The 24,374-nt window shown below is 47.6% G+C and overlaps 1 protein-coding gene across 1 annotated transcript in view; it reads right to left on the bottom strand.

Annotated features, from left to right (window-relative positions):
* LOC128727486 (CUGBP Elav-like family member 4) overlaps window positions 1-24,374 on the bottom strand; it is a 301,981-nt gene that overhangs the window by 41,376 nt on the left and 236,231 nt on the right. Inside the window, exon 5 of the mRNA XM_053821405.1 lies at window positions 22,556-22,681. Coding sequence (XP_053677380.1) covers window positions 22,556-22,681 — 126 coding nt within the window. The remainder of the gene's footprint in view (window positions 1-22,555; window positions 22,682-24,374) is intronic.

The following is a 24,374-nucleotide window of genomic DNA, read 5'->3' as shown; positions in this document are numbered from 1 at the left end:
GTAAGTCCATCAAATATTATATCTGTCATTCATGATATGAAAGCTGATTCCAGTTGGAATATTTATGCAGATTTATTAAGAGCATTTTTGGAAGAGATATTTGATTGAAATTTATACCATGGATGTGAGCCCAACAAGTGTAAAAAATTAAATACAAAATTGTTTTGTGAAGCAAAAACTCGAAATTAAATGATAAATTCTCACATGGCAAATCAATCAATGCATAATTTGATTTGCCTGTTTCATGCACAGACAGGCATTGTTGGTCCGATTAGAGTAAAATCCATCAAACAGCGTGTATTTAAACTGAACAAGTACCATGCCTGAAATGTTACCCCTCCGCCAAAAACGATACCATCGAATGGTCGAACTAATAAAACACGGGAATTCGTTTCCATTTCCCGTGTACAAGTGCCCCGATCGAATCGAACGGGAAAGCCAATCTCGCCTTCGGTGGTCGGAGGGAGAAAAAAAACGGCGTTGGGAAAAACGGTTGTCCCGCTGTTGTAATTACACGTCTCTGGTTTGCTGTTTACCATCGCCACAGCGACCATGCGGTCCTGGAAACACGAGGACGAATCCATCCATCATCGAACTGGACGGGGGCTAGAAAAATGAAAAATGGAGCGAAGGTGCAGCAGAACAGGCAGAACACACCAAAAAAACCAAAAAAAAGGTCCCATTCGTCTAGTGTAAACGTTGTGAGCGCTTTCAAAATCCGAAGCGTACATTAAAAAATGGCCCTTTAATTTGCCATTTGGGATGGAATGCAGAGCGTGGCTGTGTGCACACTCGTATCCCATTGTGGGGATAAAATGTTTCGCCCGTTCCAATGTCCTCGGGCTGCAGGCTTCGGGATGTGGGAGCAAAAAAAAAAAAAAAAGACAACGCAAGAGGACAAACAAGAGCAAAAAAAAAAGGACTCCCAGGATGAGAGACGCGATTTTGCACCGAATCAAGCCATCGTTAGTGCGCTCTTGCTGGAAGGGATCCACCGTAATATGTACCGGAGCGCCGAAATTATTCGCCCGTCCGCAACTGACCAATAATGGCGTGGTGATGCAGAGAACGCCGTCGGGGTGCCGTGGGACCGGTTGTGACTAAAAACCCACTCAACAAAGGCGAACCGAGGAGAGTGTTTTAAAATCCAATTATGAACCCAACCGAAGCGGAACAGAAAATCGAACGAGAAATATGTATGAGTTCGTAAAACCGCTTGCCAGAGCGCCAAAAAGGGTTGGCCATCGCGTTGGTTGGGCTGGCGTGGTTTATAACGCCGGGTTTTGTAACGGGTTCGTTGGCGGTGATGGTGATGGTGCTGACGGCCGTCCAGGATGCGAACAGGTCGGTTTGGGGAAGAGCAAAAAGGGCCAGGCCAGCCCAGGGAATGGGGACGGTTTTTTTTTTTTCGATGGGAACCGTGCGGAAAAGCGTGTTCGTGGAGCAATTATGAATGTCGGTTTGATTCGGCGGTGGGAGATGGTTGCCGTGGTTTGAATAGCGTTCTGGTCACCTCGGCTGAACGTTTTCCGAACCCAGGAACGTTGAAGCTGCACGGCACGACACGGGAGGGATTATTTTCGTCCTTCGCAACCGGCGAGAGAAATGGAACCTGCTTTCAGGTGGAATTATGGACCGTACCGTGTCGAATACGGGCAGGTGAAGCAACAGAAAGAAAAAAAACGAACATTCCCCACACCGGGTGCGAGATCTGGCCAACATTTTTCGCATTGCGATGAAACCGAGCCACCCTTCTGAAGGGCTCGTAGGGTGGTAAATGTAACCACGGATCTGGCCTCCTAGCAGCATGGCGCAATTCACGGCCAGGTGTGCGTGGTCTTGGGGCTGCAAAAATTGCGCACCTTCTACCCCGGGTTCGCTTGCAGAATTTATGGACTAATAATTGCGAACGGTAGCCTGCGCAATGTGCCACCTTTCCCGAGGCGAGTGTACGTACGGCATTTTGGGGGCGCATTTTCACGTGGCTTAGTACGGTGCTCTGGAGCCGCGGAAAAAGTAAAGCCACCCGAAAAGCAAAGCACCCGCCCGGAAATGAGTCACTTCCCATTAGAATGCGTGGCTTCGAATCCGCGGATGCGTACCGGAATGGCACGTAGCTCTCGTAAACAATGCGGGCAACACTTATAAAATCGCGTGGCCACGAACACGACACGAACCAACCATTCCCAGGCCTTGTGCGTGACAACATAAAGGGCTGGATTCCACCTTTGCATCGCAAATGCGACTGGGGAGCGCTGTAAGCCGCTTAATTTCGAAACGGAAATCGTGCCACCATTATTGGGACGAATTGTTTGCATTTTTCAAGCGGAATTTCGTTTATGATCACTCGTTACCGTGCCGTTACCAGGGAGGCGCGTCGTGTGAGTTCACCGGTACGAAGGGATTGTCGGTGGTCAGTGGTCGGTTGGCCACGGAATGCATTCCAAAGAGGGTTGTCCCTATGCAAGCGTACTTTGGCATATGCACACGTGCCAGATCGTAATGGGGAACTGTGGAGCGTGTTGCGATTTGAATCAGTTTAAGGGGACGTTTACGCGAGGTTAATCGATAAAAACGCCACGGCTGTTGGATGGCTTACACGCAGTTTGTTACACAATTTGTCATAAAATAACTATACGTTTCAAATAGCTGCTTGAATTACCGAATAAATAAGACGCATTATGGCTGCAAATCTTCTGTTTCAGGTGAAGATTATTAGAAAGCATATTAAAATTTGGTATAACGAGCGTTATATTGATGTGTATTGAACTTTAAAAAATTTGATGGTTTTTGATGGTTTAGTTAAAATAAAAGATAACATAAATAACATACGACCTGCGACGGTTGATTTTGATTAGATAACATACTTGAATATTGAATTGAATAGGTGCAATATTCACACCATCTTTGAGCTAACTCTCTGCTCACTGTAGTTACAAATAAAGAGTTTTAATTCATTTCCCACTGCTCCACAACTCATAAGCGATAAGCTGTCGAGATACTTATCCACAACCATAAGTGCGAAACGCCGCTTCATTTTGGTCCAATCTTTTCGAAGGCGCCTGATTTTGCCCTATTTTTCTACCATCTCCTGCGGCGATTTTCCATTCGTTTGTTTGTTAGTTAGCTGTAGTCTTGCTGTGGCTATTATCTTTCTTTCTCGGTTTTTTTTTCTCTCCACAACTCACTCGCTCACTCCCGGGCTGATGCCGTTTGCTTACATTCTTGGATCCCTGGCGCGGGCTCGTTAAGTTGCCGCTGAATCCGGTTAGCTAAATTACATTAGAGACCTTAACGTAATGGTGTGCAATCGAATAGAAACAGAAAACGACTGCCTGGATCGAGCGATAAGCCTGTGCGTGTGTTCGGGGCAGGTGGCATCGGCTGGGCTGGCTTCGCAGATCCTTTTCAGCCTCAAACCACCACCAAAAGGGGTACGGTTGTCGGGCGCCGAGCGATACGAATAACAAAAATCCTTTCAATCGCCCCAAGGCGCACGGCAGCAAGGATATTGCTTGTCTTCATCTGCGATGGGGGTTTTGCTCCTTGTGCAGGATGTTTTTTTCCCTTTCTGCTTCTGCTTCTGCTTCTTCTTCTTCTTCATCGCCAGTTTGTTTACCATCCAAAGGCACTTCGAGCCACTCCGAGGGTTACTTACGGTCCTGCCAGGGTAGATAAGGAAGCCCACGGAAACAAAACGGCCTGCCGACCCGAACAGTCCGGATGGACGCGCGTTGCTCGGGCGATATGAAACGTCGCCCACTCACAATAGGCTGGGGCGTGGGCGTGGGAGAACACGGCTGATTCGTGCGAGTTTCCCACCACCCACAAGCACCCACATTTCCACCGATCGACTGTCACTCCTTCCTTCGCTCGGTGCGAATAAAACCATTTTGTGCGGAAGGCTCATCCGAGCAGATGCGCCCAGCAACACTCGGGGGAATTCGCGCGCGCTGATAAGCACGGCCGGTGTCGAGGGGCTGTTACGATTTCCCATGTTGGGTGATTTTGCCCCGATTTTTTTTTTGTGGTGCGCTTTTCCTTTTTCCACCCACCAAACCACATCCAGCACGAGGGAAGGCAAATAACATGATCAATTCATCAATGGCTGCTTCCGGTGGGAATTGAGGGTTGAAAAGCTGCTCGGAATAATGGCTCGTTGGAATTAGAATGAGTTGTGTCGTGTGTGCAAGGCAAAACGGGGTCGAGGATTGCATCGTTTTCCTCCGAAATTGAAGGCGAGAAAGTTTGAATTATGTTTCAACGGACGGAAAACTCCGCTTGATACGTTGTTCGAATATAAATGGTACTCTGCACGAGATGGCCGACCATTAAGTCATCTCAATTTCTTTCTCTCTCTCTCTCGCGCACTACTAGCTCATGTTGGCAATCATTTTGATTTTCCTTGGCGAACATCAAAAACGATCAGCGAGTGTCCCGGCTCACCGTAATAGCGGTGGGAATGAAAAGCCCCCGGACAATTTCGCCCGGCACCGGTTCCGTAAGACGATTGGCGCGTTCCCGCGTCCTCTGACAGGATTTGCGATTGCCACCGTATACCTGGACATGATAAATTTCCGTCACACATCAAAACGCTTAGTGTCATGGGCTCGTTAGCGTTACCGTCGATCCGGTGGTGTCCCTCGGACACTTCGCAAGGACTTCGTGTATGGTAATCGAGGCACTCTCACGTCACGCCTACCCATCCGGGAGGATGCAAGAGAGAGAGACAGAGAGAGAGAGAGAGAGAGAGAGAGAGAGAGAGAGAGAAAGAAAAAATAACGCACCGGAAAAAAGGGGGAAAATAAAAACAAGAGGGAATCGGGCATTTCCCTCAGCTCATCAAAATGTCGAGATTCTAAATGCGGCACGTAGCTTCGGTGAATGGTTTATAGCGCCATAACTCGATTACCTAAATCGAGGGTTCACCCTTTTTTCGGCCATCATTTCCTCCCGCCCACACACACACACACACACGCACATGCACACTTACACACAAAGACACAGTCCCGTGAAGGCAATCAACCCGACCGGGGCCTGACGAGCGCTGGAAATTGCAGCGAAACGGCGAAAAGAAGCCTACCTGACGAGCGTCGCGTCTCGGTCCGTTTTGGGACCGTCCTGGCCGGCATCATATGAGACGATGTCACTCGAAATTGTCACAACCATACGGACCGGACCTGGGACCTGGGATCTGGGATCCGACGGAGGTTATGTGCGCCACTCAAGCGCCCGTGAGCCACTTCAGGCCGGAATCGAAATAAATTCCCTGAACAAATTTACCCCCGGCACAACGCGGTTCGTGGGGGTGGTGTGGGTGGTACACGCACCCCATCCATCTGCACATCCCTTGGTGGGGGAGGAAAACAGAAAGTCCTCCAGCATCAGGCGTTCCGGCGTCAGGACAAATGACAACCATTCACTATAAACTGAAAGTCATAAACCCGTTTTAAGATAAAAGCCGGAAACCTTTAACCCGGCCGGTTCGCCCCTCGAGGGTGGGGGTTCGCAATCATGTGCCACCTCCTACCGCTCGGTGGGAGGTTAATATGCGAATCCGGGTGCGGCACGTGTAAGCAAGGTGAGGTCGCATTCGCAGGGGCTCGAACAACTCGAGCTCCGGAGTCGAGGAAAAACATCCCATCGCGCGAAAGACAAACGAGGTGAAATTAAAGCCGCCATTTGGTTCATTTTCTTTTGGGCGTTGCGTGGGCGAGAAAGGAAGGAAGTTTTTCTCCGAAAGGGACGCATGGACGTGGTTGACGAGAGACGAAGGCGAGAGCCGAGGTTTTGCTCTTTGAGGCTGATGGTTGTATCGTGCCAGGGGTTTTCTCGTCTTCCGGCGAGGGCTTGCGATAGCAGTGATTGATGGAAGGGACGTGGAAATCCTTCTTCTACGTGTTGGAGCGTGTGATGAGCAAAAAAAAAAATGACGACCAAAAAGAACTGAAAGCAAAGGATCAAATTTTGGGTGTTTTAACTGTTGTTTGCAGTTCGGATACGAGCGAACACGTTAAAGTAAACAGCATTTTAGGTGGAGAACGAGCGCTAGGTGATTTGAAATTGTTGTAGAGTGTCACGAAAATTATGCTTGAGGAAAATTGGCATTAGAATTACATGATTGTGTTGGTATTTTTCTCCACAAAAATATAAATCACAAAAATACGAAGACATCAAGTAATGGACTTCTGATTGCAAAAACTCCTTTTCACAAATTCTACCACAAAAAATCTAACCACTTATTGGTGGAAAGTTACATAAAAAAATGTCAGATTTCCAGCTTTTTGGGGCTCTTTTGCGAAACATGAGACATGATTTTTGAAACACCAACTGGTTAAGAAATGCTTCCATTTCCGCTCATATCAACCACCGCGCCCTGACTAGGTTTACTTTCAAAGTCAATTTCCACCAACGATGATAGGACGCAGGCCCACCCAAGCCCAAACGAATGCGCTGGAATGAGAGGCCTTTCACCGGCACCGATACTGTAGAAGTCCTTTTTTGTCCCTCCCCCCTCCCCAAACTCTCCATTTGCTTCGGCACCCATTTTCGCCAGTCTCTGCCCCAGACGGACATAAAAGAATAATTTTTATGTCATATCCAATTTATTTTCCGTCCGACCAGGCCAGCCCGACTTAACTCGTGGGCTTTTCACCGACCTTACCCGGGGCTCACCAGGGAAACAACAAAGCGCACCAAAAAGAACCTCCCACCGCCAAAGGAATGTGCGGGATTTTTTGGTTTATTCACTGTTGATTTGTTCCCCGGTCGGTTTTTTTTGGGCAACACCGTTTACGTGTGTGTGTGTGTGTGTTTCCACAGGACGCAGAGAATGCGAGGATGTGACAAATGTTTCACGCGGATAACACACCGGAGAGACGAAGAAAGTCGCCAATCCCTTTGGAACAATTGGAGATGCAAGCGCCCGAAGAAGTGGAAATACCAGGCGTTGGTCGGAAAAAAGAGGACACCTGAAACGATGCGATAGGGACTCGTCCATGAGTGTTGCGAAGAGCGTGTGTGTGTGCACGCGAACGAGAGCGCATGGAAAAGGCAATCCGAACAACTCGGTCAACGCTATTCAACGGGATCAGACATGCGAATAACGAATTACGCTACGTGCATGCATTTGGCTGCCTGCGGTTGCTTCCCGGTATGGGTCACAAACACTCGGAGTGTGTGTGTATGACTTCAACAACCACCGAGGGAAGTGTTTCGGGTTGATCTTTGCGGGCTTTGAACCACCGAAACCACCGAACCAAAGCCACCTCCGGTCCCACGAGTGATGTACGGGGCCAGCAACATGATACCACCGCACGCTACTAGCACGTCCGAAATTATGTTGCCGTGGCCGTTCTCTGCTCAGTATGCGACAGTGGTAAATCGTACGTTCGCTTTCCCCGCGAGTGGATCCTTTCGGTGATGTAGTCAAGCGGTGCGCTAGATTTATGGCTGTTTGTTGGTTTATTTTTGGCTCCTTCTACCATTCACCAGGCACCAGAATGCTGGATTAAATCGTTTCTACATGATGATTTTTTTTGTTGTTGAAAAAAAAAGTAGTTCATTTTTGATTCATTTCCACAAGGGTCGTTTGAGATCCGAGCAAAAAAGTTAAAGGAGTTTTACCATCACTTCCCAATACTCGATTGTATTAAACACCAACAAACCATATGCAAAAGTCTCGCCTCGCGAAATCAAGAGCAACGAAGCCATCGCATCGCATTAAATCACGACGAAACAACATCTCGTCACCTTAAAACGATCCCATCGCTCGGCGGGAGAATCACGGCTAGCCTGGCACTAAGCCGACATCGATATGCTCACCCAAAAAGGAGCACTTTTCCGTGGAACAATTTTCGTTTGCTTGTGCTCCATTTCCTGGGAGACTGCTTCCGGTTTCGCCCGTGCAGGACCGTTATCACTTCACCACCAGGCGAGTGGCGCCTTCACTGATGGAACTGACATAGTGCCATCTCGAGTTGTTTGTTTGGCATTTCCATTCGCTCGCGTGCAATTCCGCTACCATGCCGCATGCCTGCCATGGTTGAGCGAATAGACTCGGTGGATGGTAGCATCTGCGACACGAAAGAAAAAAGAACCCCAACTGCTACAGGAGATGGTTGATGGGTGACCGTGGCCGGGACTGCCAATAGCGACGCACATATCCGGTCCCATTCAGCCTCACATGCACATTATGCTCCCAAGGAAGGACGAGGCAATGCCACTTACGGTATGAAATAAATGGCACATGACAAAAGGCGAACCAAGAGCGAAAGTTGCCAACGTGCCAAAGGGAGCCTGACAATATGATTCATGCGCCGGGATCGCAGCAGGCACCAGAGCTGGCCCCAGCTCACCGTCGTTTGTCATTCGCCGGCAAATGTGGCGACTAGTTGCGCTTTTTCCAGCGCCACAGTGCCGCAGGGATGGGAAATAATTGCTCCCGCAGTCGGAACAAATTTATTTTCCGGCACAGGCACGAGTGGAAGCGAACTGCAAGTGTCACTTCATAAGCATGCCATTGTGCGCTTGGGGGTGGGTTTTTCTTCACTCAAAGGATGTGCGATCCTTGCGGGCGATGGAGACGCCCCAAGACGCCTCGACGAGCTAGTTGAGGCGGCTTTGTTATGCTCTCGGTGACAACTTGACAATTCGGGTGAGACGGTTTAATGGATGATAGTGAGCGGAACATAAGAAAATAAGCCGATAAATGATGGCTCTTCTTGTGCGGTTCACGATCGTTGTCGGGCTGGAATGGCTTTGTAGGGGTGGCTTTGTGCAGTGCTTGCGCTAATGCACGTAGAAAGGGAAAAGTGCATGATAAATACTTATTCACAGCGATATTGAATACATTTTTAGCAGTACATTTGAGTAGGACACTTAATTTGTTTCTAAATACCTTTACTTCGTCTCGACAGTCGATATATTCAAAACAAAAAAACATACTTAAGCTGTATTCAAATTTCCAATGGCTTTTTCATTTATTTGCTTATTGCTTGCTCCTTCTTTTGGTCCTTGTTTTCCTGCCTTACAAACGAACAAAACACACCCAGGCAGTGTTTTTCGTGCGACCCTTCGAGGACAGCAAAGGCGCATTAAATATTCAATCAATCATTATCTTGGCGCTTTTTTTGTTCCCCACGGCAACCAAGAAACGCGTTCACAACGCATTTCTGGTCCATTTTATATTTATGCTCATTTGGGAATGCGTCTTCGGGGCGAACCCAAGACCGAAGGGAAAGAAAAAGGGCTTACCGGCGAAGAAAGCCGCCCTGAGTGCTACCTGCACAGCCAACCGTGCGAAGATGATACGCTTTTTCTTTTTGTTTGATTCTTTTCTCCGTAAGCGACAAGGCGCAAGGGAGTGCGATGAGGACATCCTCATTTCTCGCTCTCGCATGATCCTTGACAGGGAAAACAAACATATTCCTGCCTCTGAAGACGATCTCTCGCCACCCGATGGTGGAGGAAACTTTTACGTTCTACTCCATTACCTAATATGCCCATCGAGATATCGTGTTAATATTGTATTAGGGCGCGGTGCGTTAATATTTCTTCATTTACGGTGCCCTTGGCTGGGGTTGGGGCTGTAGACCGGTAGGTTTGCCTTTGTCGTGGCGCGACCGAGCCACTAGCAACAGTGCCTGGCAAAGGTCCTGGCAAGGTGTTTGGTTGTTTGTTTATCACCACCATCGCCCTGCAGACTGCGACGACAGCGGCGTCTGGCCGTCGGGATGGTAGATAGCAATCTCACAGGAGCACAGACGATGATTGTTATTCCACGAAAAATGGTTCCCTCGTCGCCGTTTCGGGTGGTATTTCATTTAAAGGCAATTTGCATAAAATAAGTCGAGATAAAGGACACTTGGGCAAATCGCTTAGGGCTTACGTCGTGGGCGTCGTGGTGTCGCGTGAAAATGCTCACGTTAGGATTTTCCGGCCGGATTACGGTCTCATTCGGGCGAAATCGAAGACACAATAATATCGCATATTCCAATCTTTTCGATAAGCATTTCTGCGCGCTTCATTTAGCCTTCGCTCACGCCGAGGCGCTTCATTTCTTCACCCACCTTGTGGAGTGTTTTGTAAAAGGAATTCACACAGAAGAATCGACGGAGAAAAAAGAAAACCGGAAGTGACATCGTTCTCGAAATGATGTACGCTTCTGACTTTTTCACACTTCCGGCTGTGGGAGGCGCTTTTCCATCCAGCTCGGTCTCGGTTCGCGAGCCTTATCACTAGCCAGCCGCCTGTCACCGAAGCACTTCGTCTTAGTGTCGGTACGTGGCGTTTGTGTTTGGCATTGAGATCGCCTTCCCACACGCTCACAGCAACACACCCACGCAAAGCCACACGGACAAGGGCACAAATTCGCCCGCAAAAACCTCGCTCTGCCAGATGTCGTTCAAATGTCAGATAAATGTGCGCGGGTCGTGTTGCGAGGGGTGTGCGATCGAAAATGAACAAAAAAGGCACCAAGAAATAAAAAAAAAGGCGCCCTGAATGGCAAAACATCAGCAGCATGGCCCCGCGGGACGCTGCTGGGTCGGAAAAAGCCGGGACGAAGTTAAGCAAAAGTCCTTAAGGCATTTTGCCATGTGCCGAACGTGCGCTCGGGCGGGCGCACAGCATTTTTGTGGCCGTTCTTTTTTTTTTCTTCATCTTCTTTTGCTCACCCACGCTCGGCAGACTCCCAAGGACAAAGGCTAGAGCGAAATCGTCCCAAAACGTCGCACGGCGAAAGATGAAAATCATTTCGCACGCAGCAGGCAGTCCCGGCAGTGTGCCGAGTGTGCCGAGAGTGGGTGTAAGAAATGAAGGGCGAAAATATGGAAATTCTGCCCTGGCAGATATCCACCAGGGAATCCACTCATACTTTCTGCCAGCCTCGTACATTGTGGCGTAACGCGAGCGAGTTTTTACGCAGCATTCCGTCTTTCCAAAAAGGATAAGACAGTCATTTTGTAAGTAGATAAAGAAAGCGAGTGACCTCAACTGGACAGCGAAGGAGTGAGCTTCTTTCGGGAACAATGAGTGAATAAATTTGCCCCAGCTTCTGCCATGAAGTGCATGCGCCTTCTTGCGGAAAGTGGTCGTACATTTATTTGCTCGGCTTCACTAGAGCGCACTGCAAAGGCGTTCATATCGGAGGTTAAGTGACCTGTTGACAGGACGCATTGAGCTTGGAAAAATGAATGGGAAGGCATTTTCATGCCACAATCCTGCGCATAAATTCAACACCGAGACTGTGCATGAGAGTTTCATATTTTGCTGCGTTGTCGTTGCTGAAATGAAATACTTTGTGTCGTTTTAACTTAAACACGCCACTTAAATAGCATCCAGTCACAATCATCTGGATGGTCGAAACAAATTTACCAAACACTATTACCGCATTGATAGCCGCTGCTTTGTCAACTATTCCGGCCAGATGAGCACACACATTCGAAAGAGTGAGCAAAAAAAAAAAATCACCCCACTCCAAGGGGCTGCCAAAATGCCAATATGCGTGGGGCAAGAAAATATTCAAAAACCAATTGAAATACATTGACCGGAATATCTGCGCTTCGCTCTTTCGCTCGCGCCTGCCATTGCCAGCAGCTGCTGGAGTGGAAAATTTTCCAATTTTCTTCCCAATCATTTGTCGCCGATCGAAAACGATTTGCAATCGTAATCCGAAGCCCAGTAAACGTTTATTGGTGCTGGCAGGCTTATTTGCCGAGATGAGTTGGGTGTCCGGATCGGTTTTTTGCGTATCTTGCCGCTTTGAAGGTAAACCAGTAAACAACAGCATTGAAAGCAGGCCTATCTCGAAATATGTCGCGCTATCTCGTATTGTCGCTGGCTTTGAACTCACGGCTATCCTCACAAATGGAACGGCCCGTTCTTTGCGACGTTTTAGCCATCTATGGGCCGTAGTTTAACGATTGAAATCGCTTGCAACCTATTTCGCATGCTATTATAAACGGAGGATCCATGAACATCGTTCGCTGGTGGCAAAGCAACGCAGGAATGTACGTACATGCATAGTTCGAATGCACCAATGCGCTTCATTCCGTGCCAAGCGGATGATGAAAACAGATGAGTTCGCGGAATTTCATAAGCGGCATTCTTAAGGTCCTTCCTCGCTTTATTTATTCCTCGCTGGCAGGGACATCGTTTCATTCCTTCTTGTGTAACGCCTTAAAGGATACATTCCTCATACGATAACGTGATGTGAAATTTGAATCGACAACATACGGTAGTAATTTAATCAATTTACGAACGTCCTCGTTTAGTAACGCCACATACGAATGGGTGCTTGAATAACAAAACGTATATCATGTACAGTAGCTTACATACTAGTAAATGACAGCTCACCGTCAGCGTTTGCACTCAATGTTTAAATTCCATGCTGAAGCTTACCTGCAAGAAACGGTAGAAAAAGAGAAGAAGAAAAAGAACAAACCATGTTAATGCAAGAAAACAAGCCACGGCTACATGCTGCGGTATGTATTCGAGATTAAAAAACCAAAATCATTACAAAGGAATAAAAATAAGGGCGAACATTTTGTTGCTTTTAACTGCTGCATCGTACCGTCTCTTCGTTGACACTCTCTCTCTTTCTCTCTCTCTTTAGCTATTTCTATGCTGGTTGATTTTTTTACGAGCAACGAGACAATGTAAATCTCCCACGCCACGCTCAAGGCGCCGTCACCGGGTTTTCCACCGGCGAGCATTGCGAGCAGCGATCGTAAAATGAAATTTTACTTCCACTGTTGTTGGGTCCTTAGAGCCACCCATCACGAGATGTCTCTGGAACGAGTAATTTGTGCTGTGGCGGAGTCGAACGGAGCAAAACACCGCACCACAGTAAGGTGGGGGCTTTTTTCGGGGGGTTTTCCATCGCTTCTGCTCCGTCACCCGTGCAACGGTGGCGGGTCTCTTGTTGAATGTGCCATTTTCATTTGAACGTGTATGCTCGTTGTAAGGACATTTGCATAAAAAAACGAATGCTCCAGAGTAGGGGGTTGGTTTTTGTGTGTGTGTGTGTGTGTGTGTGCCTCCCGTTTTCCCGCGACGAGGATGGCGAGAGAAGCGAACCATTGCAGCTGCCTTTCGCTGCCACCGTTCGAGGCAGTCGTCGTCGCTTTGGAATTATTTTTTTATGAGCCCCAAACTCCGGCTTGCCGAGAAGCCGCACTCGCGGGAGAAGCCACAACCAAAACCGGATGATAACGTTCGTCAAAAGCTTTCATTGAAAATGTTTATGGATGATTCCCTTGGCGATTCTGTTGTGAGCCGGCTCGCGGGGCCAGCCACACTCGACAATCTTGGCTTTTCTCGCGAAGGAATGTTCGACATCGACAAGAATGCGATGCCGAAAACGGAGGGAAAATCCCACCCAACAGCCGCGTTATAGACAGCAATCGAGCGACCAGGCAAGCGAACGTATTACATTCATTCCAAACAACTGTGCCGAGCGCGGTCGCACATTGTGTTCCCGAAACATTAAAAACGCATTACCGTCTCAGGATGGGCGAGATGAGCGTTTTGCTCAAGCCGCATTTTCCGAAATCAGAACGAGCTATCGCTGGGTGGGAGCCAAATTGTTGCAACATTACACACGAATAGAGCAAGCGAAACGGACGAGCCCGTTCCGATCGATGGTTTGGAAAATGCCTACATGCTAAAGACCCTCCAAACACCCAAGCCGTGCGTCAACGTGGAAGGGTCCTTCGACGGGAGATTAAATTAAATTAGAATTACACGCGAACCGGGGCCCGAACTTTTGCCTTTGCTTGGTGGAGGTAGTGTTTTTTTTTTCTCCCTTCTCGGTACTTCAATTCCAGGACGCCGCATTCAATCGGCGCTCGGTGAAGGATGAGCGGCACGAAAAATACGCAAGTAAAAGGATTTCCTTCGATGCGCGGAAGTGTTGAAACTGGAAACTTTCTAAATACCCATCACCGCCACATCCGACTGGTCCCGTCCCGGTCCCGTCATGCACGGCCAATTGCAAAGCCGATGAAAGGGTAATGCGAACCAGAGCCACGGACGGGAACGTCATTAAAAAGAGTTTTGTCCGCGTAAGGGGATAACAAACGCAAGGATTCGCTGGCACGAAAGGGGACGGCAATCCGTGTTTTTCAGGCGCAAGGTCTTTAATCTTCCGGTGCCATTGGAAACGATGGATGGTTGAACGTTTCCACGTGGGTGCTCTGTTGGGGTTGTTGGGTGTGGGAGGTATTACAAAACGCACAGCCTCCCGACGTGGACGGAGAATGAAAAACTTTTCCCTACCAGACTTGCGCGCCCAAAAAGGGGCCCAAGCTAGAAGGGATGGATGCGAACAAGAAAAAAATATGACGAGTTAGGGCTTGGGTTTTGTTCGCGCGAAAACTTAGACACCCGATGGTGAATATATTTTTCGTGTCCTTTTTTTTTTTTATTTGCTGCCGTCGGAAAAGTTGCTCCCACATTCGTGTGTGTGTGTGTTTTTTTTTCTCTCTCTGGTCATCCCAAAACCACCCCCACTCGTACGTACGGCGTGCACGCAACGGGAGCGTACTTTATTTATACGAATATGTCAGTAAATATATTTTATTACATCTCATTGACAGCGGTGGCCTAGCGAGCGGTGCGGGAAATGGAAGCCGTTGTTATTTGCCCGATCCTGGCTGATTCTTTCCGATCATGTGGAACCGTCGCCGAGCGAGCGCTCGAAAACCGAGCAGGTTCAATATATATCGCGCGGGCAAACAACGATCCCAACGCAACAGCCAGCAAAAAAAAAAGGAAATGGAAAAGAGAAAGCACAAAATGGAGCTCTCGCACCACCATTACCACCGGAAGCACTTGCAGAAGGGAGCAAAACTTTGGTTGTGTAACTCCCGCCACGCCGAAACTCCTTCGGCGGAAGAAGACGCTTAGCGGTCGGTCGATGCGGGTCAATCACCCAGACCCGGAGGGGGTATTTCCTCGAAGCTGGAAGCAAAGTTTTCCACAACCCCACGTCTACGGCTCCCAAGGCTCCATCGCTCGAGCGATGTGACATAATGTTCGGCTCGTGACGATACTCGTGAGACGTCCTTTGGCAGGACGACGACGACGACGACGATGGCAGAAACCGGTACGGGCAAAGAAGTTGATTGGAAAGTATGTGCTCTCTCGACGTATTGATGATATCCGCATGGGATTTCGCTTTTCCACGAGTCCTTCGCCCGTCCCACACACAAACTTTTTGCCTAACGATCCCGGCGCGTTCTGCCGTTCTTCGCTGGCTGGCGAGACTCCGAGCACTTCGATTGTCCTTGCTCAGCAGCAAAGGAAAAGGTAGCTGTATGCGTGTGTGTATGTGTGAGCACCCCACGGGACAAACAATTTCGGTGGTTAGTCGCTAGCAAACTTTGGTCCATCTTTCGACCAGTTTTCATCACGTTCCTTGCTGGCCTCGCGGGTGAGAGTTTCCGTGACACCCGTCACAGGTCGTGTGTTCGGTGCTGTTCACTGCCACTGTGTCTATTTGAGCACCCTCGCGTCCACACCCACACATAGCAACGGTGGGTGAAGCTGCCACCAACACTGAACCTCCCCCAGCGGTGGTGATAAAAAGTTTTAAGGACCTTCAAGATCGATTTCGGGTGCGTTCGGTGTTCTCCCAGGTTCTCCCAGGTTCCAGAATCGGACACGATTGCGCTCCCACATTGTGTAACACTTTTGATTACTATCCTTGGCCGCGGTCGTCCCTGGCTCGCACCCACGCTTGATGGTCGGCCATAATGGGGCGTAATAAAACTCCATCATATCTTCGTTCCGGGAGCGCGCATCACGAAACAATCTCGTCGACATTCCAGCTGCGTGGCCACACGTGCACAAATGCACGAAACAATTTCATTTCTCGTACGCTTCTGCGGTCCACCGACGCGATACACTTTCGCACAAATGGAGGTAATTTATCTGCTCGCGAGCTGGCCCCGCGTTCGTTGCGAGATCCTTCGGCGTGTTTGGTTTGCTTTCGGTTGCCGTGGTGCGTCTTCATCCACCGAGCGTTCGATGACCAATTCGTGGCGGTTTGGCTGTCCTTTTTTATGGCATTGTTTGGGTGGTTTGTGGGAAACTTTTCCCATTTCCCACTTGCCGTGACCGAGTGGGAGGGGCTGTGTTGGGCGTCTTTTTTTTTTTTGTTGGTTTGGTTTTGTTTTGCTTAGCTTTTATCCCGAGCTTTCTTTTCTCTTGGATGAAGTCGTTCACCAAACGGGCGTTTATTGCCGAGTAGGTGAAAAAGTTTTCAAACTGTGCCGAGCAATTAGAGCCATTTTGTCTCGGTTGGGGAAAGTTCACAAAGTTTGCACGCCGTGGCCTTGTCATCAGATCTCTGCTGCACAGCAACGAGCAGAAGAAAGCCAAAGATCCAAGGGAACAAGTAATGGTTCTACCAAGAAACGGGTGCCTAGAAAATGCTGCGAAAGTTTGAGTTTCGTTGGGCATATTTTTGTTCGAATTTAAAGCAAACTATGCGCCACCGATCAGCGCTGATCTGTGAAAAACGAAGTATGCTGTTACGAAACAATAACAGTACATCGCTCAAAAGTTTGCTCGCTGAGCTTCGGTAAACAGAGAACATGTTTTAATTGATCTTGCCTTGCTTCCGCAAACAGGCGTGCTGTAACTCGTTCATAATGAAGCCAAACATCCGTGTCAGCGACGAGAAGAACCCAGAGCCGGTTTGGAAAAGAAAGAGTAGCAGTGTAAGCTAGCCCGTGCTCGAGATTAAGAGAAAGCAGGAGCATAATCCTTCATGCCGGAAGGATCCGCAGAAGGACCCTCGTGTTTGCAACAGTGCCTCCCGATTGCCCGAGTATCGATTGTTGGCGAGTTCAAACGATAAACTCTCCGCACGCTATCCACCGTTCGACCGGATGGCTTCGGTGCTGATTTGCTATTACACGAAACCAGAAAGCAATCAACTTTCTCTTGACGTCTACTTCAAAGCGGTGTTACAGAAATTTAATTACTTTTTGCGCAGACGAAGGGGTCTCCAGCACTCGTGTGTACGGCACAGTGGGATGTCGTTTAATTTCGAATGCAAGACGCGGGACGAGAAAACGCTCGGCCTCAGGGAAAAGCCACTGACGACAGCTCCGGTCGGTGGCTCGAAGCGAGTACATTTAATCATCGATACTTTCTGAGGGTGGTGCGTTTTACACCATCTCCTGAACTGGGTCAAAGGCTTTTGATTGAAATCTGCTCGATTGCCTGTCAATAATCCAGCCAAGCTGCTACTGCATGCAAGCGATTTCAGGCCAGGTATTGGCTACCGTCACCGTTCCGGTTCGTAAGTGTCTCAAGAACCGACTGTCAAATAAATCAAGATTCAATATTTCACTAGTCAGTGGCTCCGATACCGATCATCAATAACGCCGACACTACTACTGCCATCGGAACGTGCCCTCAGGGGGGAGGAACAAATTGAACTGAAAATAAATTTCTCACTGAATTATACATGTAATCTTTCAATTCGATTGCCATGCGCTGGTACAGCGTGTCTCAAACGAAATCTTCGACGTGCTACGTGACAGCGGCGCTACAAATGATCATATAAATTATGTATTTACAGAAGTAATCTCCATTTAAATGACTTCAATCAAACCCACATCTCGCACGCGCGTGTGTCTTCGTCGACATGCAACGGGGCATTCGTGCCAGCGAATCGAAGAAGCTGACAGAGAAACACGACTCACCACCACTGGGCAGCTGGTGTTCGTTCGCTGATCCTTGTCACTTTGTGGCGCAGTTGAAGTTGACACCGTTGCACTGGAACAAAAAAAAACGTCCCCCAAGCAACGGGATACGAATGCGGTGGAATCATTCAATGCTCAAGATGTGCCACTTCGAAGCCAAAGAGCCATAAAGAAGAGCTTCAGCTTTGTGCAGAAAGAGTTTCGCCTCACGCCTGGCTCCATCGCGAGCTCATTACTTTCCAGCGGGGGATAAAAATTCTTTGTTTCGTTTCGTCGGCTGTTTGGAGCAAAAGTTTCACCAGCCACCGACCCGTCCGGCCGGTTCGTTCATTGATTCCCACCCTGCGCGCAGCCTTTCGCCTTTTTTTCCCAGACTCCCGAAAAGGATACATTCAATCCCGATCCCTTAAGCTGTAAGAGGTTGCCAGCATTGAGTGTGGCAGGAAAAACCCCTGCTACTTTCCGCGAATTAAGTCTTCTGCTTGATTCGCTTAGCGTTCGCTTGCGCTTTTAATTCCGCACGCTCTCGTTCTGTTCGTGCGCTCCAGCGCAGCAGCTGTTCGGATGGGTGTTTGAATTGGTCACGGGCTGGGTAAGTGTGACTTGTCTCTCAAAATCCCGCTTGGCTTGGCGAGTGGAAGGTTGGTCGATGTTCTTTTTTTCTACCTTACACTTTCCCTCAAATACCCTGTTACTTTTCATCATTATCCTTTGGCGGCATCCATGGCTTGCTTTGCTCTTGCTTGGGTCCTTCAGAGCGTCCGTCAAAAGGAACACCAAAGAAGCGGGCGCAAATTGGAAGGCAAAAAAAAACGAAATACAACGAAAGCTTTTCTTTCTATCGAGATTAAAGTCCAGATAATGTTCTGGGCTTTTGTTGCGAGAGCCCTTCCATTGTGTCCGTTCTTTGTACGATTTTGGAAGCAGCCTAAACGAAAGTTGAACCGGTTTGGAAAAGATTTTTGGTGCACAAATTGTTATTTGTTTCGAGCAAAAAAAAAGCAGTAGTAAAATACTGGTTTAAAAACAACGTTAAGAAACTGGTCCAGATTGAACGATTCACGTTGCGTTATGTGACATTTAGCGAAAACGACGTACATGGCTGCTTATCAGCGCACGATAATAGATGTTTGTGAAAGTTTCCCAGCAAAGTGTCGTAGCAACAGATCCTCGAAACGGCAGGACATTCATGTTATGGACAACCGTTATCTTATCTCGTAACTGTCTATTTCTTCATTTTCCTCCCAGCGCAAGTAATGCCGGGGATTGGCGAAAAACAACCGATTCTCCGAAGTGGAAACGTGCCGCTAGGCGAGTGCGTGCCAAACAGATCGATAGGACGAAGGGTTCCGTCCCTTAACGCTGCTTCCGTCCCGACGACGAAGGCTCCTGGCAGACGTTCGTGCGATAGTAAAACAATTCATTTTGGCGTTTTAATTTGACGATAAAAGTGAAACAAACCCCGTATCGTCCAACTGGTGGATCTCGGAAAAGGACACGCACAGCGGGAGAGCAAAGGATTGGTGAAAAACCTTGAGTTCGGTGCGGATCTTATCTGGTGACCCATTTTCCTTGGCGTCTATGTGTTGTGCGTTGCGAGTGTTTTCGGTTGCGTGATCGAACGACGGGTTGTTCGATTCTCGTAGCACTTGCGTTTCCCACGCAGCTGCCATGATGTGCTGCTGGTGAGGAACCTTTCTTTCATGCGCAGAAAAGAGAGGGACTTGTTGTTGTTTTTCCTGCGAGTCCTTATTTTGTGAGCAGAAAGGATTTTGTGACGCATTTGGAGTGGATTTTTACGAGTGCTTTCGAATCGTTTTGGGATAGATGGCATTGGAGGGAGAAGACGTGATTGGAGTAATTTTATTCGTATTACACAAACGAGGCATACGAACGGACGATCATGTGGTCCGTAGTGGTGAAGCTCATGCTTACTTTTATATTGACGTGTGTGAATGATTAAAGATATACTGGCGATTGCTGTTTTTTTTTTCATCTTGCAAAAAATGTTGAATTTCATCCAATTTCTCACGCAACTGTTTGACAGAGCGATTAGAATAAAAATACACCATCGCTTAAATCCAGCATTCCGCGCCACGATTCCTTCATTTCCATTTATGTTTTAATCAATAAAACTCCCCGTGGAAAGTACTTCTATGCTGGGAGCAAAAACAACCATTTAACATCCCGAGCCAGTGGAATGAACTTTTCGCGTTTTCCGGATTCTCTTTTACCAGCACCTTCCATCATGCGTCGTCTTGCTACGAGGCAGGTTTGGATCTCCGATCTTCGTGCCCATTCGTCACTGCCAAAGCTGGGATGAATTTTTCCTGACGCTGGCTTTGCTCACCCCCGGGAGGGAGAATTTTTAATTAGTTTCATTTTTTAAATAAAAAGTACTGTCAACCTGCCCAAGTCGCTGTCGGCTTCGTTGCAAGTTGCCGACCGAAAAAAAAACGCCACGATTGATGAAAGAACGCAGCTATCGGGATGATCCTGTCCACGGAGAGAGGTGGAATAAAACGTGGAAAAAACGCGCCAACTAGCGCGAAAGGATGAAGCACAAAGCAGTCAGCCAGCGCCGTAGCAACGGGCTACGGTAAGCCTGGTCAATCCGGTGGCAAAGTGAATCACCTTCGCAACGGGTACGGCGAATGGAAAGTCAAACCGGCTCACAAAGGATGGCAACGAGAGCTCGCCCTGAGGGTAAAAGTAATGAGTCGCTGGATTGATAAGGGCGGTGGAAAAGGTCGCTGTAACAATCTCACACAAAGAGAGCGTGTAAATGCGGCCAAAAGCTGTTGGGCCGGCAAAATGGCTGCAGTTCGAGCTGCGAGGCGACACAAAGCGAACCGAGGCTGGATGGGTCCAAATCCACCTTTGGCCACCCGACAGTCGGAAAAGCCAAGATCAGAAGTGAAAGGAAGAACACGGCGCTAAACGAAACAAAAGAAACAGCGAACGCTGGCGCAACAAAAATAGTAAATCCTCTTACCGCTCGTGCTGGCTCGAGTGGTCGACAGATGAGTGTGCATTTGAGGTTCGCTTGCGATGGGAAAAAGCTTCTCTCGCTTTTCACGGGTGCATACAGGCGGCAGACCTCTGGTGAGGCCTCTTATGCACAACCAAGCCGCGGAAGGTGGACGAAAGCGCAAGACGAGGCAAAATAAATGATACAAGTCCCGGTGTGGATCCGGTGCCAGCGTGAATTCGGCTGACGGATGGACTCTCCAAAATGAGGTAATTGAAAAAATGGCATCAAGAGGATGGGCCTTCGATAGAGAAAGCGAATGAGAAGCACGAAAAAAAAACCCCTCTGACAAACGCATCGGCGGGGGAAAAATCGCATCCGGTGAAAAGCTTATCCGAAACTAGCAACTAGGCGGCGAATGGACAGAAACGGACAACGGACCAACTGGGAAAAGGTTCGAAATGAATGGACATTGCTCCAGAAGAACCCCATGCCACCCGAAGAGTGTTTATGTGCTCGAATACAGCGTAAGAGAAATGAGTGGCATTTTTCCACAGCTTAAGGAAGGATTTGAATTCTTGTAATATTACAGCACACTCGGAAAAGGTCGTCCGAATGGCCAGTACAGCGCGTGCGAAAGCCACGTTGATTGTACCGCCGACTACCAACGGGCAGCAGCTTTTCCTGCTGTAATTAATCTTCCTTCTCGGCCACTCGGATTTCCACCTCATGGTTGTTTTTTTTCTTCTGTTCTCCACTTCCGACACAATCAAGCAACTCGAGGATTGCAAACGAGAGCGTACGAGCGATTGCAAAACGCGAATGAAAATGAAAACCGAAAGCTTAAATGAGCAATTAAAACGATACGAATCATTCTCCTTCGAGCACCAACAGTGTTAAGTGGGAGCACCGTTGAAGGCAAGGATAACTTTAGTAACTAGCGCAACGTTTACAAATTGCGTTGCTTGATAGACTGTCGGTTTAAGCTGCACGGGAGCATTTACGGTGAAATTGATGAGGTGAGCGCAAAATGCAGCAGCTGCGCTCGGCTAGAGCAATACAAGGGTTTTTTTCGATGGTAGAGCTTGTCGAAAATGTTACTAGTTTTATATGTACACGTAGAGGTTGTTAGCAGATTTTCAACAAATTAACTAGGATTTTTGTAGAATCACTTGGGTTTCTTCAAAACATTTTTTTTAAATACAAAATTTAAGCGATGAAAGTTGCAAAATGTTTGAAAATGACAGATGCTTTGAAGACCAGAAGTGATGAACCCATTGCTTGAACAAAGGATAAAGATCCTTGTGATCGTGTGATCGTAAACTTTCAGCCATTGCGTTGATGCCCCACCAGATGATGAATTATGATTAAGCCAATTTGAATGTCAGTACTCCGGGGGTGGGAAAATATTCAAAACACACACACACACACAAAATTGCTCTAAACACACTATCTATTGCATACTGGGCCACGACACGCAGTGAGAGGGTGGATTGTGCTCGTTTTGCTCGTGTGAATTGTGCATAATAGTGACACACAAAACGCGCGCGCGCGCGCACACGTAACACACACAGAAACACATATACATTCTCAACAGTCGCAAACATGAAGTAGTACGCACAAAACAGCACATTGAAAAACAGAAACATTGAAACAAAAAGGATTGGCCACAACGCAAAACACAAGAGAACGTTCTTGCTGCACGCACACGAACATTACCACGAACCCACGGCTGTGTGCGGACAGCGTCACAAAACTAACCAAATCGAGCGCTAGTAACGAGTGTGTGTGGGTGAACAATAGGAAAAACAAAAATAACAAGATAGAAGATAATTAGTCGTAAGGATACGTGTATGCCACTTACCTTTGCTGGCACCGTCTGGTCCTCGCAGGATCGTGCACTCTTCAATGGTTCCGAACGCGTTAAACAACTGTCTTACATCCTCTTCGGTTTGCTGCTTGCTAAGCATGCCAACGAAAAGCTTTCGATCTAAAGTGTGATGCAATGCAAAAACACCGTACCAAAGTGGGTTTGTTGTTTGTTTGTCCGTTTTCGTTATTGTTATTGTCGATTTGTTTGCAGTTTGCCGAACCGATTTACGTTCGTCGTATTTTTTTTTTTGCGTGCATTTCAAGGAATGATCATAATGAGTTGGTGGTGGTGGTGGTTGTTGTTGTTGTTGGTGATGATTGGTGATGTTGGTGGTGTGTTGGTTTTGATGAAGTTAATTATTGATGATTTTCGTTCGTCGATATCCGATTGATGAAGTTGGAATGGATGATGTTGATTGTTTTTGTTTAATTTTGATTACCACACATTTACCACACAACACACGCCATGAACGGGATTGGTTTTGATTGTTTTTATATGTATACATATATATAGTTTTGTTTTTTATCATTATTGTTTGATTTGTTTGGTTTTTGCATGAAGAGCAAACAATGGGTTTTGACATAAAAAAGAAAAGAGAAAAAGAAGAAAAAAGTAAATTAATAATTTTGCATCATGAACAATTAGCTGACAGTTTGTGTGGGAGTGTTTCGTGTGTTGGTGTGTGCTTCTGTTTGGCCGGTGGGGAACAGAGGGAACCGAGCGAGTAATGGCGAGTAAAACAAGAGCCATGGTGTAAAAGGATCCTGTGATTGTTGGCAACATAGCTGGAGCGATGGATGACGAATGGCAAATGAAATTCATCCACGAGCACAACGGGAACGGGTGTTGGAAAACGATAAATGCGACCAAACCGCATGGCAAATGGAATGGTTACGTGATTGGGGGCTGGGATAGAGAAAGGGATAAAGAAAGTGTTTGGGTTAAACAGAGTGCCAGCAGTACAACGTACAGGGTTACAGTCAATGAACAACGGGATACGATAATCTAAAAATTAACATGTTTTAAAAATGTACCACACAACGACCACTAATTAATTGAAAATAGTTTGTTGCTGCTTACGCGCCAGTCCGCTGAATGTTATGAGTGAAAACTTGGTGGAGAAATGGTGACGCAACGCAATTGAAACAAAGATCAAACAAAACCGTTCCCAGTGCATCGAAAATTGATGGCTTTGACTGTTCCCTGTAATCGTAAGCTAGCGAAAAAGGAAAAACATAACAACTCACAACAGGTACAACGAATTTCTACGCCATACGATTACGAACGCTACTAAACACTTAAATGCACAGTCCGAACGAACGAAAAGAACACCTTTTAGTCTACGTTTGCAGCATTCCGAAGGAGCAAAATGAGTTCAGAACAATAAAACGGGTTTTTTCATTACATCATTGCAACCACCGACGCCAGATTCTTCTTGTACACGCAATTATTCTCGCCGCAACAACGGCACTGTAATTATCAGCCTGTCTCCGACGAAAAGGGCGACGATTCGTTCACGCGGAAAAGTAAGCCTAGCGTTCGTTTGTTCCACTGCACCGGGAGGTTAGGGCCTGGGCATGTTGTGAAGGAAGTCGGTCAACCTTCCTATTGGGGTATTTTCGCTATTAGAAGGGATGAAAGGCCACAATGAGCGGAACCAGCTGGCGTTGGCACTCGGCTTATGCTATATTGATCCAATCCGAGCATGTGGCTTCACCCGAGCCGGGCGAAGGGAAGCAAAGCGTCAACGCGTAATTAGGATAATTTATGGCTTCCCTTTCAGCCCCCGTGGCTTACTCGGTGAAGAGAT

Source organism: Anopheles nili, chromosome 3 (genome assembly GCF_943737925.1).
Source record: "Anopheles nili chromosome 3, idAnoNiliSN_F5_01, whole genome shotgun sequence".
Lineage (NCBI taxonomy): Eukaryota > Metazoa > Arthropoda > Insecta > Diptera > Culicidae > Anopheles > Anopheles nili.
Note: the sequence above shows the minus strand (reverse complement) of the source record. Positions and strands in the feature narration are given on the sequence as shown.